The following is a 23,220-nucleotide window of genomic DNA, read 5'->3' as shown; positions in this document are numbered from 1 at the left end:
ATTATTTCTTTCTAAAAGAAACCTGATCTCAATTCAGTACCATTTTTTGGCACCAAGATTCCATAAAATTGCAGCAAAACATCACATGTCTAAAAGAAGCTCCTCACTCACCTCAAGTCAATGTAGGTCTGAGTCTTAGGTATCAAATGACTGCAAGTGTCCTGGTTAAAGACACAAACATGTGAATTGAGAGACTTTTTGGTCACCTTACGTTCCCTCAAGCATAGACAGTTCCACAACTTGGGTTCCGGTTGTTGATCGCATCATGCATGGTCAATCATGCAATTTTTTTACATGAAATGAAGCCCAGTTTCCATTTATCTGCTCTATTTCAGCCGCCACAAAATTTACTTACAGCAAGAGAATATTGTTGTAATGTCCTTGACCTTGAATTCTTTGTTTGTTATTTATCTTCTTTCTATCTGGACCCTGACACCATCACCAAATATATACCAAAATATATATACAGTATATGACTTTAGGGACAGTAAAGCAGAAGAAACCTGCAGACAGAAGTAGGACGGGTGAATGCAAAGAAGGTTCTAGTCAGGGGAATACATCAAGAATAGAAAAAAAAAGCTGTGTTCGACTTGACTGCGAAGAAATATCTCTGTCATTTTCATTATCGTTGCGTTTTGAGCCTGGCTTGTGATATTCTATATTCTGTCACCCCCGCAGGGTTAGGTTCCTCTGTAAGTCGTTGGAATAGTGTAAAGCGAGGCTTAGACGCTGGCTTTGAAGAGCCAATTCATTGCTGGCTTCTGTCAAAGTGGTCGACTCCCTGCGGAGATCTGAAGCAGATCAAGAGAAGACTTTTTCATTTGGGCTGTACAGTAACATGGCTTCCTCAGTCTTTAAGATTCTGTAGCAATATCTGCACAGATATTGAACTAGCATTACCCTCTTCTTCAAGGTCAGTGGTGGCAAAGTGCTACTTTTGTCTAAATGAAGCTCCTCAGCTTACTTCAGTATAGTTTTTGGCATCAAGATTGCACAAAATAGTAACTATGCACTATTATTGTCTCAAAAAAAAAAAGCTTCTCAATTTACGTTTATATCATTGCTTGGTACCTGAATGCCACAAAATGACAGGAGAAAAATACCTCAACTTGTCAGTGGCACAACATATTTTGTGAGGTACTCACTACAACTCAGTTGGTTTTCTTTTCTTGACCAATAAAAATTTGATGTGTGGCAGGTATGAGCATTTCTTTCGTTTAAATTTACTAAAAAAAACTAAACCTAAAACAAAAATAACTGTCTTACAAAATTCAACTAGCTTAATGCTAACAAACGATACATAACACTTTAACTACAGTAGGCTAACAAAGCTAGCATTGATGTTGCTATAGTTCCAACTGTTCAAGCAATGGATACTGTATTTAAACATCAAAGCTTATTGTTAACACACAAAACATAACACCATAGATAGGCTAACAAATCTAGCATTAATGTTGCTGCAGTTATAACCCTTCAAGCAATCAATATTTAATCACAAAAGCTTAATGCTAACACACAATGTATAACACCATAGGCTAACAAAATGAGCATAAATATCAAAGTAGTCGGAACTCTGCAAGCAATGGATATTCAAAAACAAAACCTTAATGCTAACACAGAATGCATGGAAGTAGAATCCATGTTGCTGTTGATATAACCCCTTAAGCGATGGATATTTAAACACAAAAGCTTAAATGTTAACACACAATGGATAACCACGTAGATAGGCTAACAAAACTAACATCTATGTTGCTGTAGTTACAACCCGTCAAGCAATGGATCTTCAACCAAAAAAGCTTAACGCTAACACACAATGCATATCAGCATAAACAGTAAACAGGGGAACAAAAATAGCATTATTGTTGCTTGTAAGTATAGTAACCTTTTAAGCAATTGAACATTTAAAAACAAACAGTAAAATACTCACAATCAAGGAGTATATTATTTATCCTCTGTGAAAAACAACTCTAGTGGTAGTACTGCTGCAAAATCCTGACACTCTTCTTCTTGTGGCCCTATCAAATTTAACTGTATATTTTGTATGATACCGCCCCCCTGTGGTCAACGCACACAAATATCTGTTTTTAAATGTCCCGTTTAACTTTATGTACAGCACTTTTTGTGTTGTTCTTTTTTGTTTACGGTTTGTTTGTTTTAGTGCTCCAAAAACAAAAGTGAGTGAGTATTACATTCTGATATGGTCTCAGGGTTTTGGCTGCAACGTACCAAACTTTGCATGCAATTTCATGATGATAATGATGATGATAATGATAACAATGACCAATGGTTCTGAAAGCAACGGTGCCGCTCAGTCGTGCAGCTTGAATGTATCTCTGTCTTCATAATAAAAGGCCTCACTGTTGGTCACATAACTGGCTTCCTGCATCGCCAGATAAATTCAATTAAGACGTCAGACCATACTGTTAAAAAAAAAAAAAACCACGAACACACGCACAAACACACTGCTGTGTGTAGCCTAGCTTTTCATAATACAGATTTCTTATTGTAAAAACATGTTCTTGCAACTCTATTGTATAAGTATGGGTATTAAGAGTAAATAGTGTGTTTTTATTTTTTTTGTATGGGATTTTTTCTTCCTAATAATAAAACATAATTTTAAGATAGAAACTTTTCTAATGTGAAATAATTATCTTGTATTTTTTTCACAAATAAGATCAAACTATTCGCATGAAAAATATTTTTTTCAAAATTCAATGTTTTTTGCAATGTTGCAACTTGATCATCACTAATTATTTTTTTGCCAAGACTTAGTTTTCATGTGCTTATAATGCAGTATAACATTTTTCTCATTTAATTGTAATTATGTCCTCATGTTTTTGTATTTCTTTTTCTTTTATTTCTTGCTATATTTGAATCTTGCAACATGTACTTTATTCATTAATTCATAACTCTAATTGACTTTGTCATTTTCCATCCAAACACTAACAAAACATAAATCCCACTAAATACATTGTAGCTCATTAAGTGCCAGATATTTTCAGACAGTTCTACCCTAATATATATATATATATATATATATATATATAAATTGAGTTCATATTAGAACTTAATTCTTGCAATATCTTATTTTTATTGTAAAAATCTGCATTATTAGAAGTCATGTCTTCGTGTTTTGTTTTCAAAGTACATTGACACTTTTCTTACAAACTTAATTCCCGCAACGTATATAAATTTTGTTCCAGTGACTATGTTGCGCGATAAATACTTCGACCCATTCATAAAAAACTTACATGATCTTCAGCATATACGAGCTTTTAGGCTGTCAACCTTTTGGGAATTTCGTTGAACAATCCCGCGTATTCAGTCACGGCAGAGAGGAGGTCAGAACATGTTGCCTCCATGTTGGCGAGGTCACAGCGGGCTACCGAATATCTGTGACAAGCAGATGGTTCTTCAGATTTGGCAATAGAGTTGCAAATACGCAAACACGCCGCTGCTTTTTTTCCGTGACTGTTTTTAGACACCCAACGAGTATATACACACACACACACACACACACACACACACACACATATACATATATATATATATATATATATATATATATATATATATATATATATATATATATATATATATATATATATATATTATTTTTTTTTTTTTTTTTTTTTCATTGTTGTTTTTTTAGTCAGTGGATGGTACTTGGTCTCCATAAAATCAAAACATTAAGGCTGTTATATTCTGGCAGGTTCATTGACCTAAAATGCCTCAAATAATACCAGCTCGCTGTCAGCATTTTATCCCATGTCCCATAAGTTTAGTCCAAGAGACGAATCGCAATGCAGAAGAGGTGTCACGGCAACACTTGCAAATTCAATTTTGTGATTTTTGTGTGGGCAGACAGCACACGAATGTGTGATGTTGAGCGCGGCGGACACAAGGCCGCATCTATTCAATCTTAATGCGTCGGGCATGATTCCCATGACACGTCAACTTTAAGTTGTTCGTCCCTCGCAGCTTGTATATCGTGAGGAAAAGTGTTGAAAATTCATGTTGTTGCGCCATAGTGGGGAAAAGTCCATATAAGGAAACATGGACGGTGTTTTTGTTTGCAGTCAAGTGCATCGAGTTTACAGGCTTGCCTAGCTTGACCTTAGCAGCGGAACGTTGCAGGTCTATCATTAACTCATCAGCTGTTAAATGAGTCCATTCATCAGTGCTTTTAAAAATAACTTTTTTTTTTGGTGGTAGCAAAAGGCTCCTGAGGGTAAGGCCTTCACTTGACACCCTGTCATTTCACTGGGGTCGCTCAAGGGACTCCAGCGCACAAGAATCCAGTGAACCATATCGGACTTTACGCATCGTTAAAGATTCCAAGGCTGTTATGTCATCGCTTATGTTGCTCACAGCCACTAGGGGACATGCTTGCATCTTTTCTCATGACTCAAGGGCCTAATGCTATTAGCCAGTCTGACCCTGCTTTTTTTTTTAACTTCTCCCATAACTCATGAGACACACATTCATATCCTCCTGAAACCCAGCCTATTCATTTGTGTCCACTGTTGTGTCCATTGTGTTCCAGCAAGCCAGCAATGATAATGGTATCCTAACCCAAAAAAACACACAAGACATTATTCAAAATACCAGGATGTCCTCTACTGAGCACACTAGGACACACTACTGTAGCTCAGATGAGTCCGAAGATATAGACCAAAAACACGTGTCCGATTCAGTGGACACAAATGATAAAAACAACACTAAAACCTCAAACAATGTAATGCACCAATGAAAACGAGCAAAAACAGGACAGACACACAGAAACAAAATACAAATAGATAAAACGCACAACAACTCTCCACAAACAGATTCAACCTATGTATAAAAAAAGCCTATGTAATACAAACAGAACAGAAAGAACAACAAAAAACAATATATACACATACTGTATTGGAAACACACAGACCCAAAATTTGCACTGTACAAACAGCACAAATACGCAAAAACAGGACCGACACACACAAACAATATACAAATAGATAAAACGCACAACAACTCTACACAAACAGCATCAACCTATGTATTAAAAAATTCTTTGTAATGCAAACACAACATAAAGAACAATGAAAAACAATATATACACATACTGTATAGGAAACACACAGACGCAAAATTTGCAATGTACAAACAGCACAAATACGCAAAAACAGGACAGACACTCAAAAACAATATACAAATAGATAAAACGCATAACAACTCTACACAAACAGAATCAACCTATGTATTAAAAAATCCTATGTAATGCAAACACAACATAAAAAACAACATAAACAATATATACACATAGGCTACTGTATAGGAAACACACAGACCCAAAATTTGCACTGTATAAACAGCACAAACACGCAAAAACAGGACAGACACACACAAACAATATATAAATAGATAAAAAGCACAATGACTCATCACAAACTGAACCAACCAATGTACAAAAAAATCCAAAGTAATGCAGACAGATCAGAAAAAAAATACAACATTCACACAAATAGGACACACACAGACACAAAATAGCATACCACGAAAAATAAGGTAACGCTGAGATAAACAACAGACACTCACACAACGTAACACTCAAAGCATAAAACACACTCATACAAACAGAAACAACACAATTGCACAACACACAGCACAAACAGATCACACATGTAATCAACACACAAACATACACAAGCAATACACACACCAGCATGCAAACAATGCAATGTACAGTACAAACAAGAAATTGTACAAAACAAAATGTACAGATACACAACAAACACACAAAAAATATACAAATAGGTGCAAAACACAACTCAACACAAATCAACAACAAACCTGTAATCAATACACAAACAACTCAACACACACATTAATATGCAAACAATGCAATGTACAAACAAAAGTACGATGAGCACACAGACACTACCAGGACACAAACTTAGTAAAAACGTAATATAGCACACATACATAATACAACGCACACATAAACGATGCAAAACACAATACACACATTCTCAACCTACACAAAAAACACAGAGGGACCAAAAACCACAGTAAACCCTACACCCAAAGAGCACAAGAGACACACCCACAACTTAACACACAAATAATGCAACACACACATCACTTCATATCACACACAAACACACAGTTGTCATTACTGCATTCATCCCTCCTGTCCTCATTTGTATTCTATGTCTGCTGTGCTAAACTTGAGTAATGAGGCCTCTCCTGCAAGGTGCACTTGACTATTAACAGACACACACACACACACACACACACACACACACGCACGCACACACACACGCACACACACACACACACACATACATAGGAAATACCACACAGGAAATGTGTATCTTATTACACTCGAGTTGAGATATGTGAGGTCACATCCACAGATGCAAAATAAACACTGTGGGCTGGTGCAGATGTACTTATTCTTATGACTCGACAATCTAGTGGCTGCTTGAGAAACATGTGATATATGTAAATCTTCTGCTTTAACCCTTGTGGTATTATGTTACAAATTATGGAAATTCTTTTTATTTTTTTGGGGAAAAAAACACTAGCAAGCAGAAATTTCTTGCAGATGATAAAACTCGTAAAATTTTAAAATGCAACGATTCTGACATTTCTATGTGATTGCAGCTTGATGTGCGAGATTTTGTGTCCAAAAATAATCATTGTCCGAATTTTGTACCATACAAAATCATTCTAACTACAATTTTTGAGATGCATTTGAATGAGATTTATGACATTGATTTTCCTGGGATTTTTGCAACATTCTGTTGAGCGACGGTCAAAAACTACGTAAGCAATCAGAATTTTTTTTGTCGAATCGTGCTTCACTTCAAGACAGTAGGTGGCGGTAGAGACCAGTTAAAGTGTCATTGTCACTTCACAAACTACAAAGACAGACCATACCATTTTCCAATTTTTTTGTAGGTGTTAATAAATATATATATAATCCATATACATAAATATATACATAATCCATATGTATGGAATGAACCATTTGAGTGGTTGAAGGAAAAAAAACATAACTTTAATCACACCTTTAAAAGCATTTACAAAATTAGGGAAAAAATGCAACGTTTATTGTTTGCAAAGTGTGTGCACAAGTGTTAGGCAAAAAATTCAAATTAGCTACTGTATAGTTTACCTTCATAGGCTGCCGTAGTGTGGTTCCCATGGCGACGTATGCATGGCTCATGATACGAGCTGCAAAAGATAGGAACATATGTTGATTTTTGTAGCCAGGAAGCACATGAAATTGAACCGTTGGCTCAGTGAGTTCTCTTGGTTCAATGCTCTTCTTACCTGATAAGCACTACGCACAAATGCATCCATGTTTGTTTTATGCTCTGCTTCTCCCATGACCTCAAAGTTGAGGGCAATTCGAGACTGGGTGATCTTTAATGTCTGCTTTATTGTCTTTGACATCTCAAACTGGCGGCAGTCTTCATGTCAGGTGACCTGCTCTTAATGTAATCCTAACATGGATGATATAGCACCATCCTGTGGACGACTTAATTCATTTGCGTCATAATTTGTATAATGTTATGTAAGTTATTTTTTTGGTTAGGGTTAGGGTTATGTGGTTCAAATTAATTTGAATGAAATTAGTTGCGAAATACTCGAAAATATGAAACACTGCTAGTTAAATGTCCACTTAGCAATTTGAAATGTCAACAAAGGATAGTACCAAGATTTTGCACTACAGTGGTTCTTGTTACAGGGGTATGTGCCAAACTAAAGGGTTGCTGTAGGTATCAGCAAATCTGATTTAATGCCTTTTACTCCCAGGAAAGTAGGACTACAGCTATAAATTACGAGTTTAAAATATACTTTAATAAAAAAATATATTTGATAATTTCGTGTTATTTTGTATTAAATTGTGAAAGTATTCATTACTCTTCAATATAACAATCACTTCAACCGGTATTTTCACGTTTTTTAGAGTGAAGACATTCAATCCCGGACACTTAAGTATCAGTTTAATACTTAAGTATCTGGAAATTAATGTCCTTATTGTACTTTAGTATCGATTGTACAGACTCTTAAAAAAAACAAAAAAAAAAACATGAAAATATGTCCCTGCCACTGAATGAGTTAATACAACCATCTTAATATTTACAGTAGACCTTTTGTTGGGAGGGTACATATTTTGTGTTTATGAGGGGGAAAAAGGAGTGGTTGTTGTAACAAAAATATACCATATTTTTGAAAATTACAAATTATATTTCTCTAATTAGAGCTTATATTATTGAATTGAAGGATTCGTGAGTTTTTTTAACACAATAATTTGTCGAAAATATTAAAGCCTTAAAATTAGTGATGCTACAAATTACTGACTTAGAAAAGGCTAGAAAACTATCAGCTCAATTATTCCGATTTGAAACTTTTTTTTCAGAGAAATAATACATATTTTGTTTGTTCCTTGAAAAAGCAGAAGTCGTAACGACATAAAACATAAAAAGTGTTTATCTACAGTATATATATATATATATATATATATATATATATATATATATATATATATGTGTGTGTGTGTGTGTGTGTGTGTGCGTGTGTGTATAACTATTATTGTACTAGTTTAAAATTGTAAAAATGTGTTAAAGCCGAGGTCATTTATGGTCCCTAGAGGGGTCATATTGTGATCTTTTTAAAACGGATCAAAATCACTGATGTTATGAATATTGACCTAACAAAGGCTCAAATACAATTGTCTCATTTATTTTACTTAGAATTTGGGGGGCTGAAAACAGAATACGGATACGGAGATACAACTTCAAACACACTGATGGCATAGCACGTTGTTTTAGGGTTGTTGTTGTTTTGTTTTTGTTTTTTATCCCGAAAATATTTTGCTGTAAAAAGGGGGTACTTGCAAAAAAATCACAAGGGGTAAATGATTAAAAAAAAAAAAAAAAAGATTGAGAAACACTGCGGAACCTGATTCTGGCATTACAGTGTCACTCAATGTTATCCAAAAAAAAAATGTTTACAAGCGGATTAGCAAGCTTTTATTGCACTCTATTAATGTGCTAACAAGTTTGTGATTTATGGGGTTAACTGCACTCAAACAGCCTGTAGAAATAATTTGTTTGCCTTGTCAAAATACTTAAAAATAAATTGTCTGTGTCATGTTGAATGTTTATCACTTCTACTAGCGGGTGTTTGAAATAAGCATATGTTAGGCCATGATTATGCGCCAAGATGTTGTTCTCCCGTGCTGTGGAATGGCAAATCAAAGGCATTTGGAAGCAAAGTCTCCCCTCTGCCCCTGTCCCCCAAGACCAGATGGCGTCTCTTTAGGCCTTCTAATGAATATTGATATAAGGGCTGCTGTGAAAAGGGGGGTTAACTTGCTTGATTTCATTAACAAAACAGCAACATTCAGATAGTTGGTTTGAGTTCAAAGTAAGTGATGGATTGGGATGGGAAATTGTGTCAGGTGAAGTGATGGGCAGGTGCAGGAGTTAATCCGCTGGCTCGGCTCCAATTTTTAAAGCAGCTCTCACACGAGCTTGGGGTTGAACATACATCCACCTTAGGAGGAAGAACTGACTCCTTCCTGCGCAGTCATCCTCGCGACACAATCATTCGAGGTGAGTCAGGAAACAAGAACGCCAAGGATGACGCCATTAAAAGCTATTTATAAATCAGACAAGACCTCGGGAGCCGCAGGGCTAAAAGGCCGGACGAGAGGAGATGTGGAGGAGGAGAGATTGGCAGTGGCTGGAGGGAAAGTGATGCGAGGAGACAAGAGGATGATACGGGCGCACCCCGTTTGTATTGTCTCCGCAAGGACGCAACCTCAGTTGCCTCTGAGCCGGAAAATAATGAGACAAAAAAGGACAGGCTGAAGGCGGCTATTAAAGGATGGTGAAGTGTGACATGACAACAAATAGTGACAATAACTGCATGCATGCATGACCGCTAAGCGCTATGCTACATTGGGAGGAAAAGATCATTCATAAGACTTTTAAAAGAATACTATGAAAAAAAAAAAGTTTTCTTTTAAATAAATAGCTTGAAAAAAATTAAGTCGGGCTATAATGAGAAAAGAAGCAGGAGTTTATATGAGAATAACTTTACAATAACGTTACTTGTTACAACCTTAGTAACTTCATGAAGGTGCCATAAAATGGAAGTTATTGATATAAATGGGGAAAAAACTCATTTTTCATTAAAACCCTACAATATTACAAGACAAACTCTTGTACATTTATTTTGAAAAATAGATAGTTTGCAATTAACTTTAAATTATAACTGAAAAAAACAGATTTTACAAGAATTAAAAGTAATATTACAAAAAAGAATAATTTAGTGTTTTAGATTTAGATAGAAATTTACAAAAATACAATTATAAAGCTGCAGTTGCAGAATGCAGTTGAAAGAGCATAAGAATAAATTGTTAATATTACTACAAGATTGTTATTTTACAAAGAAGTAGTGTGAGTGATTTTTTTTAACTCAATAAAAGCAATTGGGTTAAGAATTAACCCAATTATGGGTCATAAAAAGACCAAACTAATTGTTGGGTAATATTCACACAACATTTTGGGTTTTTCTGAATAAAAAAATAAAAATAATATGTTGGGCCGTTTTGTCCAGGACAACCTCAAAAATGTGTTTATTTTGTATACCACAAATGAGAGGGTTGGGTCAATTTGAACCAAATATGGTGACGGTCCTTTTTTGACCCATAATTGGGTCATATTTGACCCAACTGTATGAGCGGATGAGTAGAAAAGTAAACAAAAATGAAATCATGACATCAGCAATAATTATCAGTAAACATTTATCATTCTTTGGGAAATATTTTATTTTTAAGTTTAAAGTATTGTATATTTTTTTCCAATCTTGCAATAAATATACTATATTTTTTATCTGACATCTGCAAGTAATAAATGAGACTTCAATAAAGTTATTTATAATAATGAAGTTGTAGTTACACGCAATGTTGAGAAAAGTTGTAATTTTACATAAATAATAGTGTGATGTTTGGGAAAAAGTACAAAGAACAAAAATGAGGCCATTCACAATATTTGTTCTAATTTCGCGATAATTAGGTTATAGTAATTTGAATCAAGTCAAAATTTTAGAAAAATGTAATTGTAATTACGCAAGAACAAAGTTATATGAAAAATACATCAACAATTTTACTAATGTTGCAATTTGGGGGAAAACGGTCTAGGATTTGATTCGGGATTTGAGAGTATGGACTCATATATTGGTATCAGGCCAAATCACGATGTTATTTGGAGGAAAAAGGTCTAGGATTTAATTTGGGATTTGAGAGTATGGACACATATATTGGTATCAGGCCAAATCACGATGTTATTTGAAGATAAGTGCACTAGCAGTGATAACTGATACTATGATCAGATACAATTTTAAAGGAAAAAAAAATCTATATTCGTAAATCTTGACATTTCTTAAAAATTACCTGTCATTTTCTTGTCTGGAAAAAATTGCATCTCTAAAGAACAAGTGGTAATGGTATTTGGGATTAGTATCGGTAAATACGCAAGAATTGAGTACTTGTATTAGGTTGTAGTGGTATTGCGCTGCCTTGATTTTAATACAGGCTTTCCTTGGAACACTTAGAAATGAGCATCACTCCACTTGCTTAAAATTGAGTTTGGGATCACTTTTTCTCGTGACCTTATGTTTTTGTTTCAGGCCCCAGAAATTTTAAAACATATCTACATAATCTGTTGAATCTGGGGGGGGGGTGGGTGAGGATATGCATAGACACGTGTCTCTATACCGAGGGTCGTGGGGGTGGGTGTAGCCTGAAAGCCAAACTTTGACAGCTGAGGCATAAGCAGGGGTCCTTTATTTGACAATAATGGAGGAGAGGCAAAGGGAGTTGAAGAAAAACAGAAGGGGTGGAGGGGAGGTTAGCGTGTATCAGACTCAGGGATAAGGCAGCTGGGCTGCGAGCAGGTTTTATTGTGAGCTCATCCGTCCAGAGCTTGGCGGACTGATCAAGGACGAAGAAGTTTGTTATGACTTTTTCTTTATCATCAAAACCGGCGATTTTAAATTTGGAATTTTTGCAGTTCCGAGATTATTATTTTTTACTTTTCATCAGAGAGAGGTAGTCGAGGAGTTTTTTGACTGAGACTATTTTTGTTCGAGTGGTGGTGGACCTGCCATGAGGCTGATCTAGGCATGGTGGTTTATTTGAGGAAGAGCATCCACTCCCTGCTGTCAGTCTTCAAAAAGAAGGGTGAGTTGTTTGCTCACAAGTTTGTCTTTAACTGCTAATAACCTAGCTTCGTGTTCATGCAAGGATGATGCAAAACCCAATTGCATCTACCGCGCAAAATAGCAGCAAAGAAAAACCGCCGTCAGTTTGGGGGTCTCTCTAATGAGATAAAAGGCTTTACCGGCGGTCGTCTTAATCAACCAAAAGCCCTTAACCTCCTGCATGAGTTGGCTAAATCTTAAGAGGCAGGGGGTCTCCTCCTTCATGTAATCCCAAGCTTGGAACATTGCCTTCTGGAAGTAAAAAGACCTTCTTTCTCTGTCTGGTGTCTTCTATGAATACTAAACACACGGGTCCACCTGTCCTATTCTAAGAAGACACACAGATGCACACATTCTTGCACAACCCAAGGAAAGATAGTCAGTGTTGAAGGTAACAATAGGCTTGAAAGGTGATAGCAAACTGATTTTTCAGAGGAGATATTGTCCCATGTAAATAATGTCCTCAAGGCATGTACGGAGATATACAGGTATCAAGATATGAATGAATTCAGGGCAAAATGAATACGGTCTAAGTTCCCACAAGGGAGAATCCTCAACAGGGGGTCCAATCAACTTGAATTATCTAATCCCCATGGGACTAGCACAGAATTACAGATACCGCGATTAGCCAGGCTGGAACATCTGCCCAGCTTCGGTTAAAGACGCGGTGTCACATTCACAACAGGTGGAATAGCACAGGGTTGACTGTGAAGCTGATCGGTTTTGGCAATGGACACCTGCCGAGCAGGTTGGACAATTCCTACGACAACGGTGCAGATCTCGGACGACAAATAATTTAAATGATTGTGGTTCACTAAAGCGATCCATTGATTTCTTAGGAGGTGGGACCAAGGCCACTGATGAGCAGAAGAAGTTGGCAGTGCATTACTCTGCCTCACAACACTTCCAGGAGAATGTTTTCGTCGAGGGCAATCGACCACAGTACCTGGAGGACCTGCACTCTGAGGCTCAGGAGGGCTTGAAAATATCACAGCAGGAAGGTCTGCAAGGTATTGTGTGCTGTTTTTATTTGGAAATAATAACTGAGTACCGGTAGATTTAAATTAACATGGCTCTTTATTTTGCAGAGCATGAGAGTGGAGTGACATTTGCTGAAGATGAAAGCTGTGCTGTAAGTGCCCTTTTTTGGGAAAAAAAAAAAAAAAAAGGTCTTCATATGAATTTGTGACATTTTTATATCCACATACTGCAGTCTTCAGACATGGCACATCAAGAAGAGGATCTTAACTCCAAAGACGATGGGGGTTCTCTGGAGTCAAAATCCAACTCAGGGATTACTGACAATACAAGAACTTCTTCCATGTCGACCAGACCTGTGCTCACTCGCCAAGGTAACTCGAACCCTAAATCGGGGGTATAGAAGTTCATTTCCTGAAGAACTAGGTCAATAGTGCCTGTGGTGTATTTTGAGCAGTAATGCTACCCGTAGTTTGTCATGAAACGCATGATGGGTAACCCCGGCTTCAGGTTGTGTTGGACCGTCTTTTGTTACGACTACCTGTACATGCTATGCTAATAAAGAGTTAACGCTATGTAATAGTGCGGGGTGTCATCTTTATATTACTGTAAGTAGCAAAGAGGAGTGAAGAAACTGTATAATAGTGTCTGTTTTCCAAGTCTTAATAGCTCATCAGCAAGTTCTGTAGGGGCTAAATAACAATCCGGCTCATGAAAACTACAGTATACAACCCTCGGGGGAACCAGTTTCTTACTCCTGGCCTTAACCGATCCAATACAACCCTCATCCCTAACCCTCAGTGCCTTTATTCTGAACGATCTGTCACAGGTTCTACATTCAAGCCTCTGTATCCAGTGAAAAGGTTAGAAAAAAACAGAAAGAGGAACAGAAGGACTACCATTATGGGTATTCCAAACCAGGTCCAGAAGGAACTTGGTAGGGGATGAAACGGAGCACATGTAAGTGGTTATTTTTGTGAGACATAACAGTAAAACTCATCTGTCCTTTTCCCAGCACTGCACAGAGGCTCTACCTTCCAGCAGGCTGTTTCAACTCAGCTACCCAATCATAACAGCCAATCGGGTGTTTTCATCATTCCAACTGTTGATGGAGAGACCCCAGTAATAACCAAGGAAGGAGCAAGAGTGCACCTGTCAGAGCTGGAAGTATGTTCTACTCAGTGAACTTGCTAGACTTTGTTTTAACTTGAAACAACAAGTTTTACATCTCCAAAGCAGGTATCTGATGATAAGCAGCCGATGAAATCACAACTCCAGGACGTGTACCAGAACAATGAACCCTTCAACCACCAGGGATTTGGAACCCGTCACTATCGGTCATCTGTCATCAGACCCAAGTCTGTTGCAGTACCTGGAATGACTAGCTTTACACCCGTCAATCCTTTAATGAGTAGCTTCCTCTTTGAACCCCAGGTAAGGAAACCAGAGGTGAATATCTTGTCCGCTCAAGTGTCCAAGTTGACACAACCTGCTTTATTTCCCGCAGGGTCCAGTGATGTCCGTGTCTCCTCAGGCTACCTATCTATCTACAATCATCCCAAATGCGGTGTTGCCAGCCTCGATTGAAGTCATCGAGATTGACCGAGGAAGCCAAAGGGGCAACGGTGTCAACCATGGTGGAAGTGCTCATACAGTAAGCAAAAGCAGCCTGGCCTCTGGTTCAGCAGCCAGCCCCTTTCTTTCCAGAAAATCAGATGGTGAGACTAGCCACACAGGCAGTTCCTTGAACAATTCAACAACACAGGGTATTACACACACAGTTGATCTCAATATACAAGAAAGTTATGCGGATTCCACTAGGGACCAAGAAGTCACAAGTCTCCAAACTTCGGTGAACCACATACATGAAAATACAGCAACAACAAACAAAGACTGTGAATCTGTCATACCATGTAGCAGTGGGGACAACACAAAAATAAAACGTAATTCCACTCGAAGTCTCTCCATTGTTAAGACGAAGCTACCACCAGCACCTCCTCGAAGATCAAATTCACTTCATAACAATAGGATACGGACTACTTCCAAAGATCAAGCAGAGAGCAAAGATGCAAATGTTTCTGTTTCCCAAGGGGCATCAAGTGCAACAACTAAGGCATTACAATCAGTCCCTGTGGAAACAAGTAAGATTTTGGATCCTTCATCAAACACTGCAGAATCCACCTCTCATCTTTTAAGACCCACTCAGGCTTCTATTAGTGAATCAAGAAAGGCAGAGGAGTCAGTCTCAGAAATCAACACTTCTTTCCCACAGAAAAATCACTCAGAAGGTGAGAAATTTGAACGAACGATGTCACCTTCCAGTGGCTACTCTAGTCAAAGTGGTACTCCAACACTTTCCCAAAAAGAGATCACCCCGACTTCTCCAGATAAACACAAGATCAAACCGGTTAAGCCAGAGAGATCTGTGTCTCGGGCGTCATCCTCAGCCTCTCCTTCCTCGTCACTTACCTCACTATCGTCTGGTACTTCAGAGCCTGTCAATATGGATGTTTCCACTTCTTGTGCTACTAGTTTGCCCATAGTTCCCGGAAAAGAACACACTTCACCTTTGAGAATGGAAGTCAAAGAGGTGTGGAATGTCCCACCACCTCCCAAGGTCAAAGCACCATGTCCTCCTCCGCCTGAAACATGGGCCCAAAACAGTCGCACCTTTGCGCTCTTGTGTAGTCCAAGCCCCCAAATCAGCAAAGCAGTCCCAGAATCAACCAAGACACAGGAGAGTGCAGTGAAAGATGAAGGAAATCAGTCAGAAACCAGTGAGTTATGTTTTGAAAAAACAAATCAAAACCATCGGGTCAAGCAAAGTACAGAATGCCCAAATGATGAAGAAGAGGACACGTTAATAGCCAAGGACAGGCTTGAAACAACACCAAAAGTACAAGAACAAGAGATCTCTACCTTGACAACAAATGACTCTGACAGTTTTGATGTTTCCAAAAAGAAAGAACCACCCCCTATTATGAAGAAACCTCAACTAAAAGACATACTGCTGACAAAGAGACAACAAAGTGAAAGTTGCAACATTCCTGCAACCTCTGTTGGTGACACTAAAGATCAGGTGGACACAGGTGAAGTCCCATTAATACCAGAAAAGTCTACACATTCCAAAAACATTAATAAAACCTCACCACCACCTTCTCCTCCACCTGCCTACCAACCTACGCCACCCCTTTCAAGAAAATCATCTCCCGCTTGCGTATCTCCACCAATCGAGTTAGAAAGTGTAAAGGAGGAGAGCCGTCTTGCAGAATCATCTTGGCCCCCGCCTCCACCTCCTTTAGAGGGTGATGCAGTCTTTGATGGAGGGGATGAGATAGAATTTCCTCTTCCACCTCCACCAGAGGTAGCAGAAAATCTTCCAGAAGAGGACAGTGCCACAAAGACCAATCCATCAGACACAACAATTCCACCCACAGAGGAATTTTTAAAGACAAGTCAGGACTCAAGTGAAGCAGAGACATGTTCAAACCAAGATCTTGTTGTACTTCCAACTGTGGTTTCTGACAAGAAAGTCGCAGAAATTTCTGTGGAACCAGCTATAGAAAGTCCATCATCGTCTGCTGATGGTCCAACAGAAATCCAATCATCAGTCTCTGGAATTACTTCCTCTGGGTGTGTCCTAAAGCGACACTCTCTTGAGATTGAAAGTCCCTCTACCACCGAAACTCCTATTAATTCACAACCCCCAACTGCGGTTACTTCACCAATGGAGAACCTTAGCGCTGGAGTCACCTTCAGACGGCCTCCCAGTTCTGCACACAGAGACAACAGAGTCAAGGATCTTCTGGCTCGCCACAAAAGTGCACCAATTCCTAAAGAGGATGCGAACATACCTCTCGTCACTCCCTCTTTACTTCACATGGTCCGACTTCGTACCGTGAGTACGACGGAGGACAGTGGGGAAGAATCAACAAAAGAGGGAGCTCTAGCACAGGAGAATTGTCAAGCCCCAAGTGTAGGGCAGGAAAAACCCCCACCAAAACCAACCCGTAAAACACTTAAATCTCCCCCTCAGTCGGTGAAAACATATGTGACCCCAAACACCCCTTCCATGCGATTGCAAGAAGCCATTCGTATAAAAACTGCAGCGTTGTCATCAAGAGAAGGTTTTCCATGCCGACTAGGGATGAGACCGTCTTTCCACTGTGCCGGCGAGCCGGGGATATTGTCCCGCAAATCATCTGAAGCATACGAAAGGTTTCCGGCTTCTACCGAGAGTTTCATCTTTTCCAGGAGCACCAAACGGCTTGTTGTTGACACTGCTGCTGCTGCCGCTTCGCCAGAGGATCAGGCGAGCGTAAAACCAAGTTTAGCTGCAGAGTACATGCGGTTTTCTGAGCAAACAAATGCTGCTGCTTTCTCAAGCGGTGGTTTGAGGTCTGAACGGGTTCCACCACTGGTAGCCAGGAAACCTTCGCAAGGAAGCGTTAGTTTTTCACAAGACCCTCCTGCTTGTTTAGCTAGGATGGAGAACAGCGTTCCTGATGAAGATGTGATCGGAGTACAGCATTCCAAGGGAATAACACTTCCCGAAACAAGTAAGACACCGCCAAAATAATGATAACCTTATTTGTATCTTGTAACTGTACTGACAATGTTTCCACCTTTTGTTCTTTTTTCCCCTCTAGCTACAAGAGTGACCGCAGACACAATTGAAACACTGTTTTAAAAGCACTTAGTGACAACTAACCAGGAGGAGCCACAGGAAAGCCTGCAAGCAAGTTCACCGCTGCATAAATGGGACATAAGAGTTGCGGTGACTTTAAAAAAAAAAAAAAAAAAAAGCCTTAGCCTGAAACGGCCTTCCAATTGTATTTATGCAAATCAAGCTACCACTTTACTATGATAGCTTTATTCTGGAATATTTTTCTAAGCTTCTATCTGACAAAAGCCCCCCTCAGGATAAACTGGTGTACATATGGGCTGAACTGTAAATACTGAGCGAGGGCGCCCCCTAGAGGCTGAATTAGGTAACAGTTACATCAGAGTGTTTATGTACAGTACAGAGATTTCGATCTGGACTTATAACATACAATTGAATAGGGATAATGATGTTTGTGATTGTCACTAAGGACTGATGAAGGCTCCATTAACAGTAATAAAAAGTACTGCTTGGAACTGTCGAGAAACAAATATTTCAGTTGAGACAAAGGGAAAGACTATAAACAAATGATAAAAAAAAGGTTGTGATATTTACAACAGAAGCACTTTTGTATAGTTACAGACGCTCAACTATAAAAATCCTTTTATCAGATCACCATCATTTGTCTCTTGGCTGTAATAAAAGACAATTTGAAGAAAATTTATGACAAGTCATGCCACTGTGTTTACTTCTGGTTCTTTTTAACGTTTGGATGACAAGCTATGACTACTGGAGAGAACTGGAGCACGGTCACACCACAGACTTCATACACAGTTTATTTAATGTGAGAGTTGATGTTTTAGATCATGGCAAAATAAACCGTCACTGATAAAGTACGGAAGCACATTTTGGCATATGTGGTAATGTTAGAGTGCCATCGCTGATAAGTTATGAAACATAATAGGTCCCATTTTCAATGTCACGCACTTTTTTCCCTTTAGAAAATCATTAAAAGATTTTCAGCGTCCATGTCCCATTGCGCTTCAAGAACCCATTCCTGTTGTTCCCATGGCAAATGGTAGAACAAATGTATTCTTCTAATGTTGTTGGCAGGTGAAGGTTGAGTACCTAACTGATATTTCCTCCTTTAAGAGTTTTACACGTGATCTGTCCTAGTTTGGTCATCATCAGGTTGCCTTTCCACTGAGCCACACAATCCTCAGAGATCTTTAGGTCAACCTGGAGAAGAAGGCAAAAGAAGTTTTTGTTTTTTGAGAGCACTACGGAAAACGGGTAGAATGGGCGTAAAGACAAGAGCCATACTTGTAATTTCTCCCACACTTTCTTCTTCGGGTTGAGTCTCTCATCTGGTTGGCCCGCTTCGTATCCTTCCACAAAGACCCGGTCACCTGGCGAAGAACCCTCAGGAGGGTCAAGCGGCTCCACTTTCCTGGGGTCCCTTTCACTACAAAACAACACAAACACAAAACAAGGTAAGGAGAAAATCGAAGATGAGGAAACTTAAAACAGAAAGGAATTTCAGAATACATGGAAGCACAGAGCAGCATGGCCTGCGACTCGATGCCACGCATCTTCTGGGGTTTGAGGTTGCACAGAACCAGCACCAATCGGTCCTGTAAGTCCTCCTGCGAAATGTAGGCCACGAGCCCGCTGACCACCGTCCTGGGCTCTGCCTCACCAACATCGATCTTCTCCAAATAGAGCGAATCAGCATCTGGATGCTTACAGTTGGAGAAGAAAAACCAATGTTAACATGGTGGGAAAGCTGATATTCAGAGACACACAGGCGCCAAATGTTAATTACATCAGAATTTTTTTTTTTTAATTATTTGTAGTATTTTAGTATGATTTTACCTTTTAATGAGCTTTCTGTGATAAATTAAAAGGATTTGATAAAGTGTTTCTAATTAATCAAGAAATTTAAATGAAATACAATGAGGATTTGAAGACTAAATGTTTGTGGATTTCCGAAACAGCCAATATGGAAATCCTAAATGCATAAACACCAAGGCAATTTTTGACATTTTTACTCAATTTACTAAACACTCGTGAACGATAAAAAGTATATTACTGAAAAGAAATTGATTATATTCAATAACAATTAGTTACCAAGTATAAAATCCAGCCTGATCTCAATGACATTGGGTCGCAAAAATTGCTGACGACTCGTCACTGGCGCCCTCTTGTGGCCGTTTTACCATTAGGCCGTAAATAGCATGCATTGCTGAATTGTTTTCTATGAACTGCATTTACATTATGCATCAAAAGTAGTAGTCATATCGATTACCTAGAATCGGTTAGTACTCAAGAGTTGAGTTTGTGCACTGGTATCGATCAAACAATGGTACTGAACATCCCTGAATCAATAAAATATATATATTTTCAAAAGGAAAACAAGTACTTTCTCCTATTTAAATGAATAGTTTTCAAAATAAAATCTGTGTTTTCAAATAAAATGCAAATAAATTATTTAGAAATAAAACATCCTACCTTTGCCACACTGACAACTTTCCCAACCCGAATGTCTAGTTTGGATGGTGACAACTCCTCTTCATCTCCACCGGGACCCCCTCCTGTCTTGACGCCCTTTCCTGCTCCTTCTGCATAGACAAACACGGTCACGTAAGGCTAACCGACATCTGTTTACGTCACATGATGCGACACTGACTGGTCTTTGTGGTCGGGTAGGCGGCGGCGGTCAGTTTGCGCAGTTCGGCGGACTCAAACTTCTTTCGGATCGGCTCCAGCAGCTGGTTGAGAGCCGCCTCCACAGAGGCCTTCAGGTCTCCGGGATGAATCAGCTAGTGAGAGATAAACTTGAGTCCTGTTCAGAAGAGCTCAAATAAAGCCAGTCTAGGACATACCTCTGCCGCAAAGTCCTTTTCTACTTCGTCAAACGCTGTGTAGGTTTTGTCTCCACCAAACTTTGCATCTCTTTTGATTGAGAACTCTAAACAGGATCAGATATTTTGTTACAAACTTCCTATAAAAAGGCACATTTATTTTGTGGCATATAAACAACATTGGTGTGTTCTACCTCCGCGAAGAGGGAAGAGCACAAATTTGACAAAGGCCAGAACCCCGTTGTTCTGGATGTTTCCGGGCTCACAAAAGACCTTTTTTAGCTTTTTCTTCAAGTCTTCCTTAGAGTCCAGCAGGTCAACCTTTGAATCCTTTTACAGATAAAAAAACAACAAATAAAACACAACACAACAAATAAAAAACAAACAAACAAAATCATTACACATGAAGTATGACCATAAGAACTTCCATTAACATTAGTTCCACTCTTACTTCCTCTGAAGAGCTCATCTTGGCACCGGTAAGTCCTGGTACCATTGGGTTCATTAGATGGACTCGCTTGGCATAGCCCATGGGAGGGAGGTACTGCACAACAAAATACCCCATGTAAGTAGAAACAATGTGGTCCAGCTAAAATGGCAAAACAAGACACGTGGCACCTTCTCAGCAAAGGTGAAGATCTTTCTTTGGTCCACTCCTCCAAATTGGGCGTCAACCTTCAGGTACTCCTCATCCAGCGCCTGAACAATGATTTTGGGAGATGTTTTGCTGATTGGTACTCAGCACTCGTATGTTGATTAAAAGTGATAGTCAAAATGTTTAGAGACGTATTATATTACCTGCAGTCCTGGATAGAGCAGACCACTAAGCAGCGCATGCTCAACCTGCTTGACTACTTCGGCGCCAGCTTTCTTGGCGTCATGCTCAGTCACCATGGAGGATAGGCGGTACACATCCAGAGTGTACTCTCTGACATACAGGAAATCAAGTCAGGAGGTTCATTAAAAGTGTCAGAGTAAGTAAGAGTAAGTGACTGACCTGCTGAGCTGATAGTCTGTTCCCTTCACAAACTTGAGCTTCTCCAAGGGTACGCCGATGCTCTCCAACATGGCCTTAATGACCTCTTCGTAGTACTTTACCCGAAGCTCCAGCAGCTCCCAGGGAGCCTTCATATTGTCGAGGAAGGCGTGTAAATCCGCGAACAAAATGGTAACCTGAAAGAGGAATAATAACATATTTATACCTTCTGTAAGGAGATGATTTGCAAGTTTTAGTGCACGTACCTCACATCCGGCCTTGAGGAAGTCAGCTATTTTGGACATGGGGACGAAGTAAGCCACGTGTGGCTTGCCAGTGGTGGCGGTTCCCCAGTACACTTTCAGCTCTCTCTCTTGAAGAATCTGCTTCAGCTTGTCCTCCCCGAGCACCTCCTGCATAAAACAATTCAAATGACATCCAGATGCAAGTCACTGTTGCCTCAGTGCGTGAGCATGTGCATGTCACCTACCTGCAAGTTCCTTGTGATGAGGTGTAGCTTCTCATCAGGGCTTAGATGAGCTGCCATGGTGAAAGGCCTGAAGTAACCGCAGAAATGTTAAAGGGGACACATTATATATTTATATTTTTTGATTCCGTATATTTGAGAAAAGTCAGCATGCATAATTCACACTCACGTGGGCACCTATTGACAATTTAGAGTGTTCAATTAACCTTGTAATCGCACATTCAATTCAATAAAGTGTGCCCAGAAGAAAGATTGGAACCTCCAAAGCCCAGAACTATGTGGCAAAGCTGCGACCTATGAATCCAAAACCAGTTCTATACTTTAAGTACTTATTGTGAATTACTTTTTACGGTCACTGGACTGTTAACATGATCCAATTGTTGTTGTAAAATCTGGGCTTGAAGGAATATCCGAATGATAGTGGTTATTTTAAATGGCAGCGGTCGACTAAACGACGTCAAAACGCATTTAAGGTTAGGTTGACGCTAATCATTTGTCAAAACATTGCATTTACACTAACAGGCATAAATGCCCGTGGGTTTTCAATTTTAAAATATAGTAAGGCGACCTAGCAATGACGTTGTTAGCTAGCTAGCAACAATGCCATGTGCAACAACATTACGCGCAAATGTCGTCCCAGATAGACAACGCTAAGTGTTTTTCATAAGAACTTCAATCCAACGATGGGACATGTTATATTAGCTTTGGATAATATTTTAATTCAGCCTTACCTCAAAAGCTACAGCGGCGTGAATGGAGAAACAGCCGGGGGGTGGAAGCTGTCAGAGTTGCATCAGCAATCGATTGGGTCAACTCTCAGGAAAAGCAGTCGAAAACAGAGCAAACATTTTTTTCTTCTTTTAAGTATACTGCGGGTGGCATTCTATGTATGTTAGCGCCACCTACTGCGTCGGAGTACGAGTCATCTTGGACCAGCCTTTACTACCGTAAACCTACCCTAGGTGTCAGCAGTTAGTCGCAAAGCAGACCACTGTAAAAACTAGTAGGCTTTTATTTATTTTTATTCCAGATTTCTTTAAAATTC

At 39.1% G+C, this 23,220-nt stretch overlaps 3 protein-coding genes across 7 annotated transcripts in view; 1 reads left to right on the top strand and 2 right to left on the bottom strand.

Moving 5' to 3' along the window:
* The window catches only part of sync (syncoilin, intermediate filament protein), a 36,214-nt gene extending 28,632 nt beyond the window's left edge, over positions 1-7,582 (bottom strand). The window contains exons 1-3 of one of the 2 annotated variants that reach the window (XM_088404626.1): positions 7,324-7,582; positions 7,166-7,224; positions 112-161 (exon numbers count right to left, since the gene is read on the bottom strand). The gene's annotated coding sequence lies outside the window, so the exon portion shown is untranslated. The remainder of the gene's footprint in view (positions 1-111; positions 162-7,165; positions 7,225-7,323) is intronic. The other variant, XM_088404627.1, reaches the window with a different exon arrangement.
* The window catches only part of nhsl3 (NHS like 3), a 36,446-nt gene extending 17,864 nt beyond the window's left edge, over positions 1-18,582 (top strand). For 2 of the 4 annotated variants that reach the window (XM_088404622.1, XM_088404624.1), the window contains 8 exons: positions 13,107-13,277; positions 13,356-13,399; positions 13,481-13,619; positions 14,075-14,182; positions 14,261-14,412; positions 14,482-14,679; positions 14,753-17,804; positions 17,895-18,582. In XM_088404622.1, coding sequence (XP_088260748.1) covers positions 13,107-13,277; positions 13,356-13,399; positions 13,481-13,619; positions 14,075-14,182; positions 14,261-14,412; positions 14,482-14,679; positions 14,753-17,804; positions 17,895-17,935 — 3,905 coding nt within the window. In that variant the 3' untranslated portion in view covers positions 17,936-18,582. Of the gene's footprint in view, positions 1-12,116; positions 12,248-13,106; positions 13,278-13,355; positions 13,400-13,480; positions 13,620-14,074; positions 14,183-14,260; positions 14,413-14,481; positions 14,680-14,752; positions 17,805-17,894 lie in introns of those variants that run through there. The other 2 variants (XM_088404625.1, XM_088404623.1) reach the window with 2 other exon arrangements.
* Positions 18,583-18,668: 86 nt separating this feature from the next.
* yars1 (tyrosyl-tRNA synthetase 1) lies at positions 18,669-23,015 on the bottom strand. The gene is made up of 14 exons (XM_088404629.1): positions 22,907-23,015; positions 22,179-22,245; positions 21,955-22,101; positions 21,710-21,885; positions 21,511-21,640; positions 21,331-21,411; positions 21,164-21,256; positions 20,907-21,042; positions 20,734-20,819; positions 20,538-20,670; positions 20,360-20,469; positions 19,397-19,590; positions 19,172-19,313; positions 18,669-19,087 (listed from the first exon to the last, which is right to left on the bottom strand). The coding sequence occupies exons 2-14, from the start codon at positions 22,233-22,235 to the stop codon at positions 18,977-18,979; spliced, it is 1,596 nt and encodes a 531-aa protein (XP_088260755.1). The 5' UTR covers positions 22,236-22,245; positions 22,907-23,015; the 3' UTR covers positions 18,669-18,976.
* Between the last annotated feature and the right edge of the window lie 205 nt (positions 23,016-23,220).

Source organism: Hippichthys cyanospilos, chromosome 21, assembly GCF_059441005.1.
Source record: "Hippichthys cyanospilos isolate Australia breed blue-spotted pipefish chromosome 21, RoL_Hcya_1.0, whole genome shotgun sequence".
In the NCBI taxonomy this organism is placed as follows: domain Eukaryota; kingdom Metazoa; phylum Chordata; class Actinopteri; order Syngnathiformes; family Syngnathidae; genus Hippichthys; species Hippichthys cyanospilos.
Note: the sequence above shows the minus strand (reverse complement) of the source record. Positions and strands in the feature narration are given on the sequence as shown.

Excerpts from the sequence above, each read along its gene's own strand:
- yars1 (XM_088404629.1), bottom strand. The coding sequence starts at position 22,235 with ATGGCAGCTCATCTAAGCCCTGATGAGAAGCTACACCTCATCACAAGG. Across the intron at positions 22,102-22,178 it reads TCATCACAAGGAACTTGCAG|GAGGTGCTCGGGGAGGACAA; the intron begins GTAGGTGACATG and ends TGTTTTATGCAG. Across the intron at positions 20,820-20,906 it reads GCTCTTCCCTCTTCGCGGAG|AGTTCTCAATCAAAAGAGAT; the intron begins GTAGAACACACC and ends GATCCTGTTTAG.